Source organism: Chaetodon auriga, chromosome 19 (assembly GCF_051107435.1).
Source record: "Chaetodon auriga isolate fChaAug3 chromosome 19, fChaAug3.hap1, whole genome shotgun sequence".
Taxonomy (NCBI): Eukaryota; Metazoa; Chordata; class Actinopteri; order Chaetodontiformes; family Chaetodontidae; genus Chaetodon; species Chaetodon auriga.
In genome coordinates this window covers 19,620,108-19,636,920 of record NC_135092.1, presented here as the reverse complement: position 1 = coordinate 19,636,920, position 16,813 = coordinate 19,620,108, and the positions used below count along the sequence as shown (strand labels likewise).

At 43.1% G+C, this 16,813-nt stretch overlaps 2 protein-coding genes across 2 annotated transcripts; one reads left to right on the top strand and one right to left on the bottom strand.

The window, feature by feature from the left end:
• Positions 1-561: 561 nt before the first annotated feature.
• c9 (complement component 9) lies at positions 562-7,213 on the top strand. Its single transcript, XM_076758210.1, has 12 exons — positions 562-912; positions 1,549-1,629; positions 1,742-1,832; positions 2,224-2,374; positions 2,460-2,601; positions 3,207-3,345; positions 3,450-3,671; positions 3,815-4,055; positions 4,143-4,274; positions 4,740-4,915; positions 5,755-5,989; positions 6,100-7,213. Exons 2-12 carry the CDS (start codon positions 1,556-1,558, stop codon positions 6,255-6,257), a joined length of 1,761 nt encoding a protein of 586 aa, XP_076614325.1. The 5' UTR covers positions 562-912; positions 1,549-1,555; the 3' UTR covers positions 6,258-7,213.
• A 4,915-nt stretch (positions 7,214-12,128) lies between these two features.
• Positions 12,129-14,181, bottom strand: gas1b (growth arrest-specific 1b). The gene has a single exon (XM_076758294.1). The coding sequence runs from the start codon at positions 13,757-13,759 to the stop codon at positions 13,007-13,009; it is 753 nt and encodes a 250-aa protein (XP_076614409.1). The 5' UTR covers positions 13,760-14,181; the 3' UTR covers positions 12,129-13,006.
• Positions 14,182-16,813: the final 2,632 nt, after the last annotated feature.

The following is a 16,813-nucleotide window of genomic DNA, read 5'->3' as shown; positions in this document are numbered from 1 at the left end:
TTCATCCCTCCACACTGAGAAGTGCTCTGTTTTCCCTTTTCTGTCATTTATACACACTGCTCTCCCTCTTTTTGAAGAACAAAGTACTGCAGACTCAGCAAAAGCCTCTCAGATCACATGACAGATCGTTAGCTGTGGCAGTTTAAAACTTCCTGTGCATTATGTAAGGCTTGTTTGAATGTATTCCTAAAAGAAAACAGTGCTTTACTCGTCAGAGAGAGAATTTAGTGAAGGTGTAGGCATATAAATGGATATAGTTTCTATACTGGTGTGTTCCTTCACTCTCTGCATGAGCAGTGAGGGAGTGTAAGCCATGGACACGCGATACTAAACACTGCTGTTATCTGTTCGATGTTGCCATCTTGTGGACAAAGAGCTGCACTTCAGCACTCGCTCAGCAAACCTGTGCAGGAGGAAATCTGTCACACACACACACACACACACACACACACGCACACAATAGTTTAACAAATACCTTTGATGCTGACAGTTGCAGTGAGCGTGTGTGTGCTTGAATTTTGATGCAGCTCCGCTCAGTTTCCCAATCTCAGACGGTGACCTGAATGTACCATGCTGCCTGGCAGTGTATTACGACTGCCTCTGTAAATATTTGCTCTGCTTTGCTGTGAACTGGCCTGAGCGATTGCATAATCCTGGAAACTCAGAAATGAACAAAGTATCTCCAATTAATACACTAAAACACAAGAAATGACCTTTGGCCTTGTGCATAAACAGAGTGTATGCACTAAAAGAAAGGCTTGACAGTACTAATAAGAGAGTCAGTTTCCTCAGTGCATACTGAGTGACTGAGTGGACAGTGCATTGCAAGATTGCTTATTTTGGTGGAAAACAAAATAAAATGTGATGTCAGTGAATATTTGTTCAGTATCAACTTTTTTTGCGACTTCCCAGGTACGTCAATTAACAACATTTGTTAACAGAAAACTTAATTTGTTCAGAGTTATGTTTACCACAAAATGTATTTGCTGTTGCAAATGAGTTGTATGTAAACTTAATTTCCAGAAAACAGGGATGATTTATTTGTCCCACTTCTACGGGGTTTCATGTTTGATGCTTTGGTGGTTTCAGGTAACTCGGAGTAGACTACAGTCTATTACAACATGAACATTTTCTTCATCTGTGTGAATTTATTTTATCTGATTTTAGTAAAAGTGTACTTTCAACCAATGGATAAGTGCTTAACTAAAACTAAAACATAATGGTTCAATAGCAGTAACATAACAGTTTTGCAGAGATGATGAGAAGAAATGAATCATCTTTTATTCATTATTATGCTTTTGAGAGGCTTCGCTCACACTGTGAAGGACAAAATACACTGACTGGATGAGTAAGATGTTTTATTCAAACAAACACTGTCAGCTCTGGTTTGGGAGTTTCCAAGCACTGAATCAACATTGCTGCACCTGAAATCCAAATTATTGACTTTGAAGACAACATGGCCCTTTTGCAGTTGGATAATAATTAACAGAGATGCAGCTTGAAAGACTAAATAGGGACAGACAGACAACATAATGTGTCTTTTCAAAGGTCCATCATGAGGATTGAGGTTGCTCTCCAGCTGGGCGTCTGCGCCCTGTGTCTGACTCTGGTGCTTCTTGAAGAAGGAATGTATGTATATTTCATATTTCATTTACACAATAAGCAAGGACGATGTTTTGATTCGCTTACGAAGGATTTGAAACTGGACAGAGAGTTTCATCACATTAAATGTGTGTTTCAGGGGAGTGGAGCTTCCTGATCCACCAGCAGTAGATTGTGTTTGGAGCCGCTGGTCTGAGTGGAGTTCTTGTGATCCTTGCACGAAAACCAGAGTGAGTCCGTTAAAACTTTGGTCGACGCCAGTAACTAAAAACTCAACCAATCACAATACCATACAAGCTAGCATGTGCCAAACTGCACTGACCTGTAAATGCAAAATGCAGTAATTACGCCTCAATTAATGTATTTAATTAAAGATTAGTTTATTAAACTAGCTCATTCATCCAAAAGGCCAAGAAGGGTGAAGAAAAAATGAGAGCGCATTTCCCCTTTGCCCTCTCGGTGTCCATACATAAAATACCTGTGACAGTCAGCCACAAATGAAGGTTTTCCAGCTTATATGTTTATTAAACAATTTGGCCGTTTCTCTAGTTGCTGCTTTATGCCTTTGTAGGAAAGTACAGATGTTTAACAATCATTTGTGATATTATTTCTGACCCTCAGAGGCGATCTCGAAGTGCAGAAGTGTTTGGCCAGTTTGCTGGCCAGTCCTGCCAGGGATCACTAGGAGACAGGGAGTTCTGTCAAGCCGAGGCAGGATGTGAAGCACCACCTCCCCCTGTGTGCTCCGGCACAGATTTCCAGTGCGAGTCAGGTACTTCAGCTTCTTTTCGGTCACCCACAGTAACTTTCTCTTCATTATTTTAGGCCCAATCAGTCTAACACCTATTTTTTTGCAGGTTCTTGCATCAAGAAGAGGTTAATGTGCAATGGGGACTATGACTGTGAGGATGGATCAGATGAGGACTGCGATCCTGGCCGTAAACCCTGTGGTACAACAGTTCTGGACAGCAATGAGCAAGGCAGAACAGCAGGATATGGGTAACAGTGAATTATTAAAGACCCAGCACAGAGCACTTACACCAGGACGACACATCAGCCCATTCATGGTGACAATACACAACAAATATTGAACAAAGCAGCATTTAGAGGAGATGCTTTCTTGAATTATCTGAGTTGTTAACAATAAAATGATCTGTTTTGTGCTTGAATAATATTTTAAAGAATAGGTTGACATTTTGGAAGACGAGAACAATATTATCAATCTCATGTCTGTATGCTAAAAATGAAGCTAGACCCAACTACTTTAGATTAGCTTAGCATAACGATTGGAAGCAGGGGGAAACAGCTAGCCTGACTCTGTCCAAAGGTTAAAGAAATCAGCACTTCTAACCCTCACTAATTAACATCTCAGATTTCCTTAACCTTTTAACACAAGTCGAGGCAAGCTGTTTCCCCTTGCAGGCTGTATGTTAAGCTAAGCTAATCATCTCCAGGCGGTAACATAACTGCTGCTAATAGTCTATCGTAAATCACTAACCATATATGAGTAGTATAATCAAGTGCTCTTCAAATGTTTGAATTTCATCTAAGTAGACATAATACTGTTAATAGTCTGAAAAGTGGTCTTTGTATCTTTGCACCAGAATCAACATCTTGGGTGCAGATCCTCGAATAAACCCCTTCAACAATGATTATTTCAACGGGATGTGTCATCGAGTGAGGAATCCAAACACTGGACGCCACGACAGGCTTCCCTGGAACGTCGGTGTGCTCAACTATGAGGTTAGCCAGGACTGTCACAGTAAAATGATGATGAAGATACAGCATATGTCAGCGAGGATACTGAAAATTCTGTCCCTGTACACTTTGGCATCCTGTCCTTCTAGACTCTGGTGGAGGAAACCGTTTCCAGAGAAATCTATGAGGACTCACACAGCCTCCTGAGGGAAATGCTGAAAGAGATGAGCATTAAAGTCGACGCTGGACTTTCCTTCAAATTCAAACCAACTGAAAAATCCATGTCGAATATTTCTCTAAATTTGAATTTAGAGCATCAATATGAGAAGAAAACAATGATTAAGGAGATGTCAGAGTTAACCAACATTCAGGTAAATGTCAGCCAGAGGCAAGTCATTCACATTTCAATTTGTACAAAGACACGCAGCAAAGACAAAACTGTAACCAGTGCAATCTCAAAATATGCAAACCATATGCAACTGTATTTCTTAATATTTCTCTCCTGCACACTCAGAACAAAAGCTTCATGCGGGTGAAGGGCAGAGTACAGCTGAGCACCTACAGGCTGCGATCCCGTGACCTCCGTCTGGCCGAAGAATTTCTGGAGCATGTCAAATCTTTGCCTTTGGAGTATGAGAAGGGTATTTATTTTGCCTTCCTGGAGGATTACGGAACCCACTACACCAAAAACGGGAAGTCTGGCGGCGAATATGAGTTGATCTATGTTCTCAATCAGGACACCATTAAGGCGAAAAGTACGTGTAACCCCACCAAGTGTCTCTTTGAATTGTCACAATTCAAGGTTCTAAGCACTCATCCTCTATTCCTTGTGCTTCTTACAGATCTGACAGAGAGGAAGATTCAAGAATGCGTCAAAATGGGCATCTCAGCAGACTTTGGTGGCACATCTCTGACTGATGGAAAAGCACACTACAAGAAAGACGGTTGTGAAAATATAACAACGAAAAGCCAAGGTTCGATCTCACTGTCTTACCTAATCACACTGATACACAAAGATTAGAATGTTAATACTCAAAGGAAAGGTGAAGATTCTCAAGTCTATCTCAATACAATGCTCACATGCCACTGAAAGAGTTAATAACAGTCACTCCTCCTCAGCATGCTGTCCATGAAACAATTCCTTTGTGACATGACTACACTGTAAGACACTGGGGACACAACACCACCTTGTTTGATGCAAAATTGCATTCTTGAATTCAGGCACGACTAATACGAGTCTTCACTGCAGCCCAGTGAGGAACAGCTGTCTTGGGAAACACACGTTTTATTTGAAAAAGACTGGGCAAGATTGTATTAAGCTAGTCTGAACTTAACCTTTAAAGCATAACCTATCTTTTCTTATGAGGACATCAGGCACAGATACTGTGAAGTAGCATTTGTGGAAAGTCTCTAAAACATTGTCCCCTGTTGCAACACAGGAGAAACTCATGGAAAAGCAGTGGTGGACAAGGTGATGACATCAGTCAAAGGAGGTACTCTAGAAAGTGCTGTTACTATGAGGGCAAAATTGGATAAGGATGGCGTGATGGACATCGCTACATATCAGGGCTGGGCCCGGACCATCACTGACGCCCCTGCACTGATTAACAGTGAGGTAGGTTTGATTGATTGATTGGCAGTGAAGCTGTAACAACATCAGGCGTCACACTGTGATGACAGTGGGCTTTTTTTTTTTTTCTTTTTTTTTTTTTTAGCAATGTTAGTGGTATGAAAATGTCTGCTGGTGGGTCAGTGGATTGTCAGTCCACCGCTGAAATACCCGAATAGCTTATCTAAATGACTGATCCCCTCAGTTTTCATCTAGCGCCACCAGCAGGCCGACAGTTTCACTTACCCTGTCAAATATTTCTAAAAATCTACCTGATTAATTGGCTCAAAATTGGTACACACATTCATGGCGCCCACATGATGTATCGTAATGACTCCAGTGATCTTAAAGTTCACATTTTTTTGGCTTTTAATGGTGGATTTGGGTAAAAATTTTCATCTGTCCAATATTGCTAATTATCAAACAGAAATGGTGAAAAACATACCTGCTAAATATCAGGATATCGAGATTGATGTTATGAGCATGCTAGCATTATGGTTTTAGCATTTAGCTCAAAGCACTGCTGTGCTAAATACAGCCTTACAGAGCTCCTAGCATGGCTGTAGCCTTTGCATTGCAATCCCCACTCGTTCGCCTCAGTGGCTTCTGGGCACCAACAGTGACATCCTAGTTGCCATTGCCTAGCAGTGATGTCAACATGACTTAACCACTTGAACCTCAAGCATGTTGTGCACACCACGCCTCAAGTCGTAACCAGGAGCTCACGACTTCTGTTTGAAGTCTTGTTATAAGATATGAGGCAAATGAAAGATGTTGTGAAATCATTTTTTTGGTATCTTATTCCAGCAAGAGAAATAATGAGCTTATTCTGTTTGTCCTGACAGCCTGAGCCCATCTATATGCTAGTTCCGTTAGACATGCCGGACGCTAACTCCAGGCTAGCCAACCTGAAGCAGGCCATAGCCGACTATGTGGCCGAGTACAACGTGTGCAAGTGTAAACCTTGTCAAAACGGAGGCACTCTTACTCTGCTGGACGGAAAGTGTATATGTTTGTGTTCTCACCTATTCGAAGGCCTGGGCTGCCAAAACTTCAAGGGTGATAAAACTCGAACTCCAGGTAAGAGCAAAGAGTGTTCCATACGATACAGTATCCCACCACACCAACAGCCATTCATATGACTTCAGGCCATTCTTCTTTCATGTGTTTATTTGGACAATGTTTTGCAGGTACAAGACCTACTGTCATCCAGGAAGGTAACTGGTCGTGCTGGTCAAGCTGGTCCAGCTGTAATGCGGCGAAGCGCACCAGGACACGTAGCTGCAACACAGACGGGCTCGTTGGAGCTGTGTGCAGAGGAGACACCAGCAGTGAAGAGTACTGCTAAACACATTAATGATCATTTAACAAACAATATCCTTCTCTGACACACACACTGGACACACACAAGCGATGTCTAAAAGCTAAAGATCTAAAGTCCTGAGCAGTTTTGTTGTTGTATGCTGAGAAGAACAGAGCCATCTAGAGGTTGATAATGGATATTATAGCTCATAATACATTTTTTTTTGTGATTTAAATATGTCATCTTGTAAATATGTATGCATGGATTAAACACTGGATGGATTACACACTTTTCTCTGGGAATCTTAAAGGATCCATTGTTCCCCGGCACACAAGTCTTTAACACAGCACCAAAAGTTAGAAACATTTCCCTCTTTCATTTCACTTAAAGGGATTTTTCTGGTTTTTTGAAGAGACAGAAAATCTTTCAAGCAGACACTGAAGCCGTTCTTTCCATTTATTCTTCCTTCAACACCACCAGACTCCTTTGAAAAAACAGGGATTTTACCTCACAGAATGCGGGAGTTGCTGATCTAACAATTGGTGAGTCATTTTGGTGCAACTCTGTAAAATTACAGTTTTTGTCAAAGGAGTCTGGTGGATTTGGAGGGTTCTTGTTTTAGGTTGATAAAACAAAACCTGGGGGATTGTCGACCACCATCTGCTGTAGGTAATACACTGACTATCGATAAGTATCTCATATAAACCCATTTCAAAAACCCAAACTATCCCTTTAAGTGAAATGAAAGCAACATTTTAATGATGCTCCATTATTATACAACAAATCTCATTAAAAACATCTCAAAACCATTTCACTCAAACATCTGTGCTGTCTTTCAAAGCCCACAACACCCTGGACAGAAAAAAAAGAGCGTGACTTATTTAATTATTTTACATCCAAAAGAACTTTTCGTCTACAGGCAAGAATGAGTCTTTCCACTTTAGTTCGCTGAAAATAGTGTTGGGCTCAAGTATGTATTAATGGGCAAATAACTCATCTTTAAAAGCATGGACGCATTCCAGCTGGCTGTGCTGCGCAAATGAGAACCAGATGGAGAGAGGACTGACAGAGGACAACTAGAGATTAAGGTGCTGGACATAAACACGATGTAAGACATTAGATGTGCATTCCACTTTTCCCATTTCCAATAAATGAAATCTCATATCACGTCTGGTCATTTTCTGTATTGGACTCTTTTGGGAAAAGGAGCCAGTTTTTTGTGGAAGAAGCATCAGTAAATCTGGAACTCAGAATATATTCTTACGTCGATTTATGTCTTCGATTTACATGGAAAGAAAGCAAATAACAGGCCATTTTCTCTCACAATGGGCAAAATGGATGACTGTCATGTTTGCTTAGCTTAACAGCCTTTGATTTCTATGTTTGCTCGTGGATTTAAACTCAGTCATTTAGCGCCAACACTGCAGGCATGACTGGAGATCCTCGTGCCAGAGAATGCCTTGTTGAGCAAACAGCAGTGAGTGTTCTGCCACAGCCTTGCACAACATCCAGGAATGCGCACAGACCTGTAAAAAGGGAAATTTGCTTAGAATGCATATTTCTTTTTTGCCTGTTTTAGGAAACTTTTTCTGAAGCGATTTTCTTGGTCGATTGGGGAACTTGTCAAACGCTGGACAAAGCTGATGTTGAGCCCTGAATATTATTAAAAGCTTTTACAGATTGTAATAAAAAACTGTTGAAAGGAAACAAACCAGTTACTAACACCTTCCACGTCTGAATATTAGACTCTGGGATATAATGTGAAACTATGTGAGTTAGTTTAAAATGACCTGAGCAGGTTTTTTCCTTCTGGAATCACAGTATTTATTAGTTGTTCTTCCTCTCTTTCTGCTTTCTGTGAATATTGCCTCCTGTCATCGCTTAAGCAGTTAAAGTCCAAAAGATTATATGTGTGTGTGTGTGTGTGTGTGTGTGTGTGTGTGTGTGTGTGTGTGTAGACTGGGGGTTGATGAATGCATACTTGAGAGGTAACCACTGGGGGTGGTACCCCCTGGCCTTTAGGATGTCAGCATAATGGAGTAAAACTCTGGGACCTTATTGAGCTCCGGGGAGACCCCATTCAGTCCGGACAGCAAGGCAGCCTCAGGCCATTATCTTAGTCTAAAATGTTTTGTTCTTTCTTCGGTCTTCAACAGGACCGTTAGCACAAAATGATGAACCCCTCTTCATCGATAGACTGCCCAATTCTCTCTTCACTAATATTTACTCACACTATAAACTAACAACATTTAAGCTTAAATGAGGACTTTAACGCCTATTCCAGAAACTCACGACACTGACATGTAATAGATCCCCAATATGCACCATTAGATGGAGGAAACACACTTGCTAACACTCCTCAATCCCAAATAAATTCAAACCAGATCATTGTGGGCTTTTAGTGCTGGACGGAAACACCTTTACGGCCAAATGCAAATCTTGTGTTGAACATTCAGTTCACTTTACTTCATAAAAACTTCACTTAAGCCGCAGAACTCCTCACTTCACAACAAGCTAGAAGCTGGAAAATGAATTCCCAGTTTGCTTTCAAAATGTGAGCCATTGTTGTCTCATCTCATGAACATATAGTCCTTGCTTTCAGTGAAAAAGAGGTAAGGGATATACTCTTCAACAAAAGCCCTCGGAAGGGTGTGAAAGGAGCCCCCTCGCTCTCCTAAACGCATGGACACAGTTGGAGTCGCCCCCTCCCCGTTCCCTGGGTCACTAAAGGCATTGAAGTTTTAGAGGGCTGCTACGGCAGATTACTCCACACAGCTGTCCCAGCACCGTGGAAATGAAGTTATGCCCCCTGTCAGCTACGTTTTGTGCTCCCCCCTCCTCCTGGTCTTCTCTCGCTCCTTAAAGCTTTGCAGCACTTCTCTTCGGCTGGGCTGCAGGAGGGAACCGGAGGGGGGGGGGCAACTCGAGGACAATTCCAATGCAGCCGTGGCAGATCGAGGAAATCTATCTGATTGGCTGATTAAATATTCCCTCTTTGCATCATTATTCAGACAGGCTTAAATCCCTGACATTCAGCCCGGCACAGCTCCCCTCCCATAGCAGACCCTTCCCCCTTTAACCCTCCATCATAAATCAACCCCTCCTCCACCTTTCCCACCTCTCCAAGAGCCCAGGGTACTGCCTTCCTCAGGGTCACCCCCCACCCTCCAATTATTGTGGGTCACTGGGGTTTATTCACTTCACTTTGCTCTTGCTAAGTTTGTTTATCTTTGGTCAAAACTGAACTGCAACCCAAATCTAGCAACAAGTTAAAAGGTTCAAACTGAGCTCACGTGACTTTTTCAAAGAAGTAACACAATCCTCCATGTAGGCAACAACAGTCGGATTCGCAAGGAACTCACCATTGCTGAATTAAATATATTCTGCAGTTTTGCTGGTACAGCCTGATTTGCAGTAGCTTATGGTGGCTAATATTAGCTAACAAGCTAACTGTTTTAACATCTCACAGATGGAAACTGACAGGAAATCCAGTATCTGTATCGCAGCAGTCGCCATTTTCAGTCTTATAAAAGTAATACATTTGTGATGCTATAAAACAGAAAGTTGGACATTTTTCCCTCATGAATAATTAAAACAAGCAATAGATGATCAAATACTGTCAATGGGCTCATCAATTAATGCTACAGCAGCTTGTTTGAGCACAAAGGAAGAAATCCAGAGTTAAGATATGATCACAACATCTGCAACATAAATCAGACCGTTACGCTGCTGTGTGCATGGAAGTGCAGTTTGTGCTTATTGTGTTTGATTGAATAAGATGCCTCATCAGCTGTGGGCCACTTTCCATTGGTTCAAAAAGGGAGCAGAGTTTCTTAAGTTGAGAAAACAGTCTCACCACAAGGCCCATTTGGTGGCTGTTTCCAAGGTCTACGATGAACTGTGAAGCATAATAGACCCTGTATAAGGTTTCCAAAGCACCATTACTCAGATTTTGTCTCCCCATCTCCCTCCGTTTCGGCCTGTTTTCTCTCCATCTCACTTTGGGTTAACATGAGGCGGGCACGAGCACAACTGAATTAGAAGCAGCTCTCTTTATTCAGGGAGTTTCAAAATAGGCCGAACAGGAAAAGTCAGTCTGGCGGCCGAGCAGTTTTAAAAATGTTGTGTAAAGTTCCACTGGGACTTTCGGAGGGATGCCACGGCTCGGACAGAGAACGAGTTTCTGACAGCTCACTGATTCGCAGAATCGAATCCAAGTAATTTATCCCTTTGAAGGCTTAAGTTACAGTTCAGATGCTTATTATATAATGACATGTTGTGTCGAGCGGTGCTACTATGAAGAGAATAATATCAGAAAAAAATCCATCACTAATCTGACTGAAGATAGTCTGGAACATGGAGCTAACATACGGCGGCCTGTTTTTCTTTTCTTTAGTGTAACCTAGAGGACGAAGGCCTCTGGGCGGGGCAGAGGAGGGGGTGGCCAAACAACAGTTTGAGTTATGATGAGGCAATTTTAATGATGTTCTGGTCCCTGCACCAAAGCCCCAGTCGACTCTTTTCTGTTTCGGCATGGGACAAAAAACACAACATTCCTATTTCCCTCTGGTGCCAAAAGTTAATTGAAAACATTTCAGGGCAAAGCATGGTCTGGGGCCCCATATGATTCTCATCCCTTCATTATCCTCAACAATAATAAAAAGGCATTACAATTATTAATGGTTGGGGAAGGGGCCTGCTCTCTTAAAGTGACAGTGGCTCCTCGTAACAAAGGCCCTGTAATGCCTGCACCACATCACTTTGTTGGTATTTTTTTAACAATCGCTGCCATTGTAGGATTTATTATTCAGGTTTCTCTTTTTAAGACTGTTTAAAGGCTAATGATGGCCAGTGTTTTTCATACTGAGCTAAGTCATACTGCATGGCAGCCAAACTATGATAAAGTCAGAGGCAGAGAAGACCCCTAAACATTTAATTATGAGAGAACTGCAGCACAAATGAATGCTGAGCTGTGGACTTAGCAGGAGTTAGGCTGAGCAATAAAGCTGAACTTTCTCACATAACTCCTCTGTCCTCCTCTGGGATGGCTGCCTCAACGTGCTCCCCCACTCCCTGAAAAGGGTGACAGAGGAAAAGAGTGAATGAAGTGCCCCCGCATTGTGCCGCTGCACCATTGTGTATTTTGCATCTCCATAATAGAGGTGCCACTCGACTTCTCCTCCAATCAATGGGCTGGAGGGCCCATCTCTTTTCCTTGAAAAGCAACATGGCTGCCATCAATGGTTTCAAGACCCATTATGGCAAGTGAAGGAGGGGGCGCAGGCTTTTTTGTGAGTATAGACAGCTGACTGACTCATAACATGAGTCACGAGCATGTAAACAGCCACATGTACCATCACTGACCAAAAAACTCTTCATACACTGAAAATAGAAACTGTAAAATCTGATTTTGAAGTGGATAAAAATGTGTTTTATAACCTGTTCTGAGTAGACACCTATCACCTAAATAATGCATCTCAGTCATGAATACCAGAATAACTGTGACTCAAGAGGTAGCATTTAGGCTAAAGACCCTTACTGGATGTTTTACAAGCATGATGGTGCATATGGCACAAAAATAAGTATGGCCTGTGTTTGCAAAAGTGTTCAAACCACTGTCAAGCTTCTGAAATAGCTTTCTCTCAGCAGCACCGCAATAAGTGTGTTAAAGCTGGGCCCGGATCCAGCGGTTGAAGGCTTTCATCACAAAAAGAGAGTGAAAACAGTGGGAGCAATCACCAAAAAAGACACTTATCACTCTGAAGTACTTACATTAACTTTAATAAGAGATTGCTGTCAATGAATCAGCATTGCCTTGTATTTCTTTAATCAATGTGAAGCCTGAATCTTTAAAAAAAACAACTAAAAGAAAGAGCCACACAACCTCCAGATGAATCATTGTAAAACTCTTCTTTATTTAGTGTGCATGTACATTCAGAGGAGCGCTTCATATCTCCACTCAGCCAAACGTCTTTACTGTTTTTCTGTCCGTGTGTCTTCATGAAGACCTTTAGCACACACCTGGGCTGAGGATGAACAAACTGACCGAACGCCTCTTGGCTCCATTTGTGCTGCGAATCCCCGGGAGGGGGAGTTTGTCTTTCTCTGCCTGAGCACTTTTAAGAACTTAATACGTTTTGCAAACGTCCATGTATACAAGGTCAAGGGTATCGCTCTTAAGAGCTTCTTGTTTCAGATGCATCATCTGCCCCGGGATTTCGACACATTGCAGCGGCTTACATCAACTTTGGTTTTTAATGAGGGGGTTGTGGAAAAAGTCTCTGTATGGCTGGTAAGAGAAAATTGCTGTGCTTTCACAGCATGCCTCTGATATGGTCACATAGTGGTGAATAAAAGAACAGTAGAAAGACTTTTAGGCACTTTTAGACAAAACATTTCTTCTTCCTCTGTGGTCGTAATGCAGTAAAATAGTGTGACTCACCTATTCATACAGTGCAAATCTTTTGTCACTCATAAACATTTGCACGAACATGAGTTTATACAATATACTGTACAATTTATCTTCATGTAGCTGACATACAAAAATAGTCTCGTTCAGCGTCATCAGGACGTGTTTGAGTGTGAAACTCACAGGCTTCATTTGCAAACAGCGAACAGTCCTGACATGTGACTTTCTGCACATCTGCAGCAGAAACTTTAACTGGCCCGAATGTTCTTTTCATGACAAACATGGCTGATTACAGCACAGACAGATTCTAATGATGTGAGCTCATTTCTGGTGTTGACTCACTATGAGAGAGAACTTTCGAGCTGTCCTTCATGGCGGCAGCTTTTCAGATTAATTTGGTTAAAACCAGAATGGTGGTCAGGACGTTGAGCACTGTCTGACAAGGTTTGGAGTCACTGGAGTTTTCCACGTAATCTAAATCGAAGTCCACCTCAGAGTCCGAGAAGCCGCTTCCTGCGAACCGATCAGCAGAGTCAGAGCAGAACGTTTTCATGCTGACTTTGAGGTACTCGCATATGTTCCTCTCCGTGCCGTCACACACACAAGTGTCCAGCTGCTGCGCTTTCGGTATGGAGCGCATGTTGGCTATCACCCTGCGGCACCCGTCCGAGCACCCTTCTCCCCCGAAAAGTTTCCTGCAGTGGAATAAATAATCCCTCATAGCAGAGCTGCAAGGCAGGTCCATCTCACACTGCCGCCGGGCCTCGGTGCAGCCCATGGTGCTGGTCCGCGGCAGGCACGGCTCGATGGCTTGTTTGGTGTTCCTGCAGACCGGGTCCAGGGCGCAGTCGCAGTCCTCCAGAGCTGGGCCGCTTTGGGTGAGGTTAAGCTGAATGAGAGAGGATATGCAGTGACTGGGGCACTTCTTACGGTCACCACTGATGACAGACGCGCAGGCATAAAGGTACTGGTCATACGCGTAATGGCACTCCGGCTCTCCGTGGCACTTCAGGATCGCTTTCCAGCAGACCAGCCGGCGGCTGTGGTTAGGAGATCCGACACATAAACCGATGATTAGGATCAATGCACTGCATATCAAAACCACCGTCCGCTCCATCAATATGGAACGACTTGCCATTTCCAGGAAGAAGTAATCTTAAAGATGTCAGACTTTATCTGGGCTTCTGTAATTCTTCTTTCAGTCTGGACCGGGTTCCTCCTTGATGGTTTCATGTCATGTCACAGTTGAGGACTTGAAGTCAGCGAGGCGCCACAAAGCTTGAAACGGCTCGCCGAAGATGTCCATAACAAGCCACTCATGCTAAGATCTGAAAAGTTTCAGGGCTGATTCAAACTTTCCAGTTCTGTCGTTTTTTGGAGGCGTGCGCACGCTTCCGTCATTCAGCGCGCGCACACACAGAGAGAGACGACTAAAAGCTCACATAAACACCAACATGTCCGCAGAATGAAGTGATTTATATCCAGAACTCTTCCGAAAGCAGCGCGATGTGTCCCTGTTCCTGCAGTCCCTCATCCGCTTTCGCTTCCAGCCAGCATCCAGTCAGACTGCAGCGGCTCTGTGATGGGCTGTGCACTGATGGGACGGCGAGGTTACTCCGACAGCCGCGTCCCATTGGTTCAATCAACTGTTGTGATTCCTCCGTCACGCGCGGGCAGTGACGCAAACTGCTGGTTTTAAACTGAAGTCAAAGGAAAATTTCTACGAGGGTGAAGTTGTCATTATCTCACTATGAAACGGAGTACATGTTCATTTGTACAAAAGTCGAATATAAAAAACAATTTTAAAAAATGATAAAGTGGGTTGAGAGTATGTCTTGTCAGTCTTCATAATGATAATAAAATTGATAATAAAGTTCATTTATATAGCACAATTCATGTATAAAATGCAACACAAAGCAGCAAATATTAAAGCAAACAATAATTACACGTGCGATAAAACAGTAAAAACAAGGAAAATAAAAAATAAAATGACATAAAGTAGAACTAAAACAACTGGATAAGACAAAAGAAAACAGCTGTTACATAAAAAGAAAAGAAACTTCAGGAAAAAGCGACATTAGAAAGACGTGTCTTAAGATTTTGTCTGAAGGCATCAACAGATTTAGAACCTCTCAGAGCTTCAGGGAGGCTGGTCCAGAGTTTTGGGGCATCATTAACAAAGGCTGCCTCTCTGTGCCTTTTAGCTCTGGCTTCAGGAACAATCAAGAGGTTTGAGTGAGACCTGGCAGGCACGAAGCCATGCAGTGATTTAAAAAAAGAATTTTTAAATGACTTCTGTGACAGACGGGGCAGCAGTGTAAAGACTTTAAGACTGGACTCATGTGGGCTCTCTGTGTGGAAAACCACTGCGGTCTGATTCTTGAATAATTGCTCGTCCCTGCGATGAGACCCGCATGCAACGAAGCACAGTGTCTTCGCAAAACACTGGGACTGTGTTGCCTCCCCGCAGGGAGAAACGACAGCTGTTATAACACATGTGGAGCTCCTGTCTTACACTTTGCACCGTGAAACATAACAAGGCCTGATTGCCCAGCTGTGATACAGCGTACCCGTGAACACTGCACTGACACATTTGCACACACCAATAAAGACATGACACCGCAGAGGTTTAAGAGCTATGATTTCCAGGTATGGAGCTGGGAAAGTAGGGTCCTTCACGTGAGAAAAGTAAAGGAAAAAGCTTGTTTTTCACTGCCCATGCTGGGTGAGCAAGCAGCGGTGTGAAATCCTAATGAGCCAGTACTTTACCTTTTGGTAGAGGGTATTTCCTATTTCCCAACAATAACACTTGGCAAGAAAAAGAGTGTGAACAGGAATAACTACTGCGCTCACACACCATGTAAACAAACATGAAGCCACTGGGAAAGAAAACAAAACAGATCTGCTGGGGTCTGGAGGCCAAGAGAACAAAGTGTAGAAAAGAAAACCACTCAGTCGTTTGGATGACTCCGTTCTCCTGACCCCGTCACATCGCCACACGGTGACCACAAAGATCTGGCGGCTCTCAGGGGACCCTCGGACCCCCGATTCCAATTAGGGAGATTAGAGAGGAGTCAAGACAAGAGCAGGAGAGCTCCTGAGCCAAACAACCCGAGCAGCCCCTCCACCTCATCCAGCTGGCATACCAGAACAGCAGGATGAGTGCAGACTCGATTTAAAGCAACATCAAAGTGGAGGTTACAGAAAGCCCAAATGGTGAACTTCTCAAGGGTCCCCATTAAGTACAAGGAACCTGACATCAGCCCAGACCACTGAGGCCAAAGCCAGCACTTAACAGAGATAGATATGGGTGCTGTGTCACTGCTGAGGACGTGACCATTCAACATGTGATTTACTTGTGTGCACAGTTTGGCTACCTCTATTTTTTGCCCTTTGCAGAGCCAAACACTCCCAGGCCTGTACAAAGCTTTCTTTTAAACAACTGGGAACAAACTACAGAACACACCCTGACCACACTTACTTTTCACTTTTAAGAAGGACTTCATAATGCATAGCAGAACCAAAATCCCGTCAGTGCTGGACGGCAGCCAGATGAGAACAACGGCCAGATTCAGTCGAGCCAGCGGCCCCGTATGATGGAGCAGGCAGCTGCTCTCCCCCCAAACTGGACCTCTTAAATTACTCTAATACATCACTTCAAATCTTTACTGTTACACCAAACTTCTCGGCTTGTTCTGAGGGAAACATGAGGCCGCTTTCCTTTGCAGTCTTGTCGTCCATTTACTTCAAACAAGCAGGCTACCTCCGGATATGCATCCTCTACATGCGGTCGTTCATGGCGACTTGCGTATAATAGTGTTTCCAGAATTGGAATGCGGTTCCCGAGAGTAGATTTGTAAATACTCATGCAGAGACAGACATGCTCTTCAGTTTGTCTCCACTGCTGTCAGAAGTCATTACACACAAGCTGCTATGCCAGAACAATTCGCTGAACTTTGTATTCAAGTGCTTCCAAGCCCAGAGAGAGAGAGAGAGAGGGGGGAGAAAGGGGGGAGGGAGGCAAAGGAGTCGATATTAAAAAGCTGCCAAGTGTTTTTCTGCCTGCATTTTTTCAGTTTTCTGTGGCTCATGGAAAATTCTCACATGTCTGTCTCAGATGTGTCGATATTTTTTCCCTCATTCTTTTCACATGAAAGAGAAGAATTCTTAAGCCTTTGATGGCAAGAAAACA

What these genes read in the sequence shown, in the direction of transcription:
- c9 (XM_076758210.1), top strand. Translation starts at nt 1,556, where the DNA reads ATGAGGATTGAGGTTGCTCTCCAGCTGGGCGTCTGCGCCCTGTGTCTG. An exon ending in GGCAGAACAGCAGGATATGG is followed by an intron (nt 2,602 to 3,206) that starts GTAACAGTGAAT and finishes TCTTTGCACCAG; the next exon opens with AATCAACATCTTGGGTGCAG. An exon ending in GGACACCATTAAGGCGAAAA is followed by an intron (nt 4,056 to 4,142) that starts GTACGTGTAACC and finishes TGCTTCTTACAG; the next exon opens with ATCTGACAGAGAGGAAGATT.
- gas1b (XM_076758294.1), bottom strand. Translation starts at nt 13,759, where the DNA reads ATGGCAAGTCGTTCCATATTGATGGAGCGGACGGTGGTTTTGATATGC.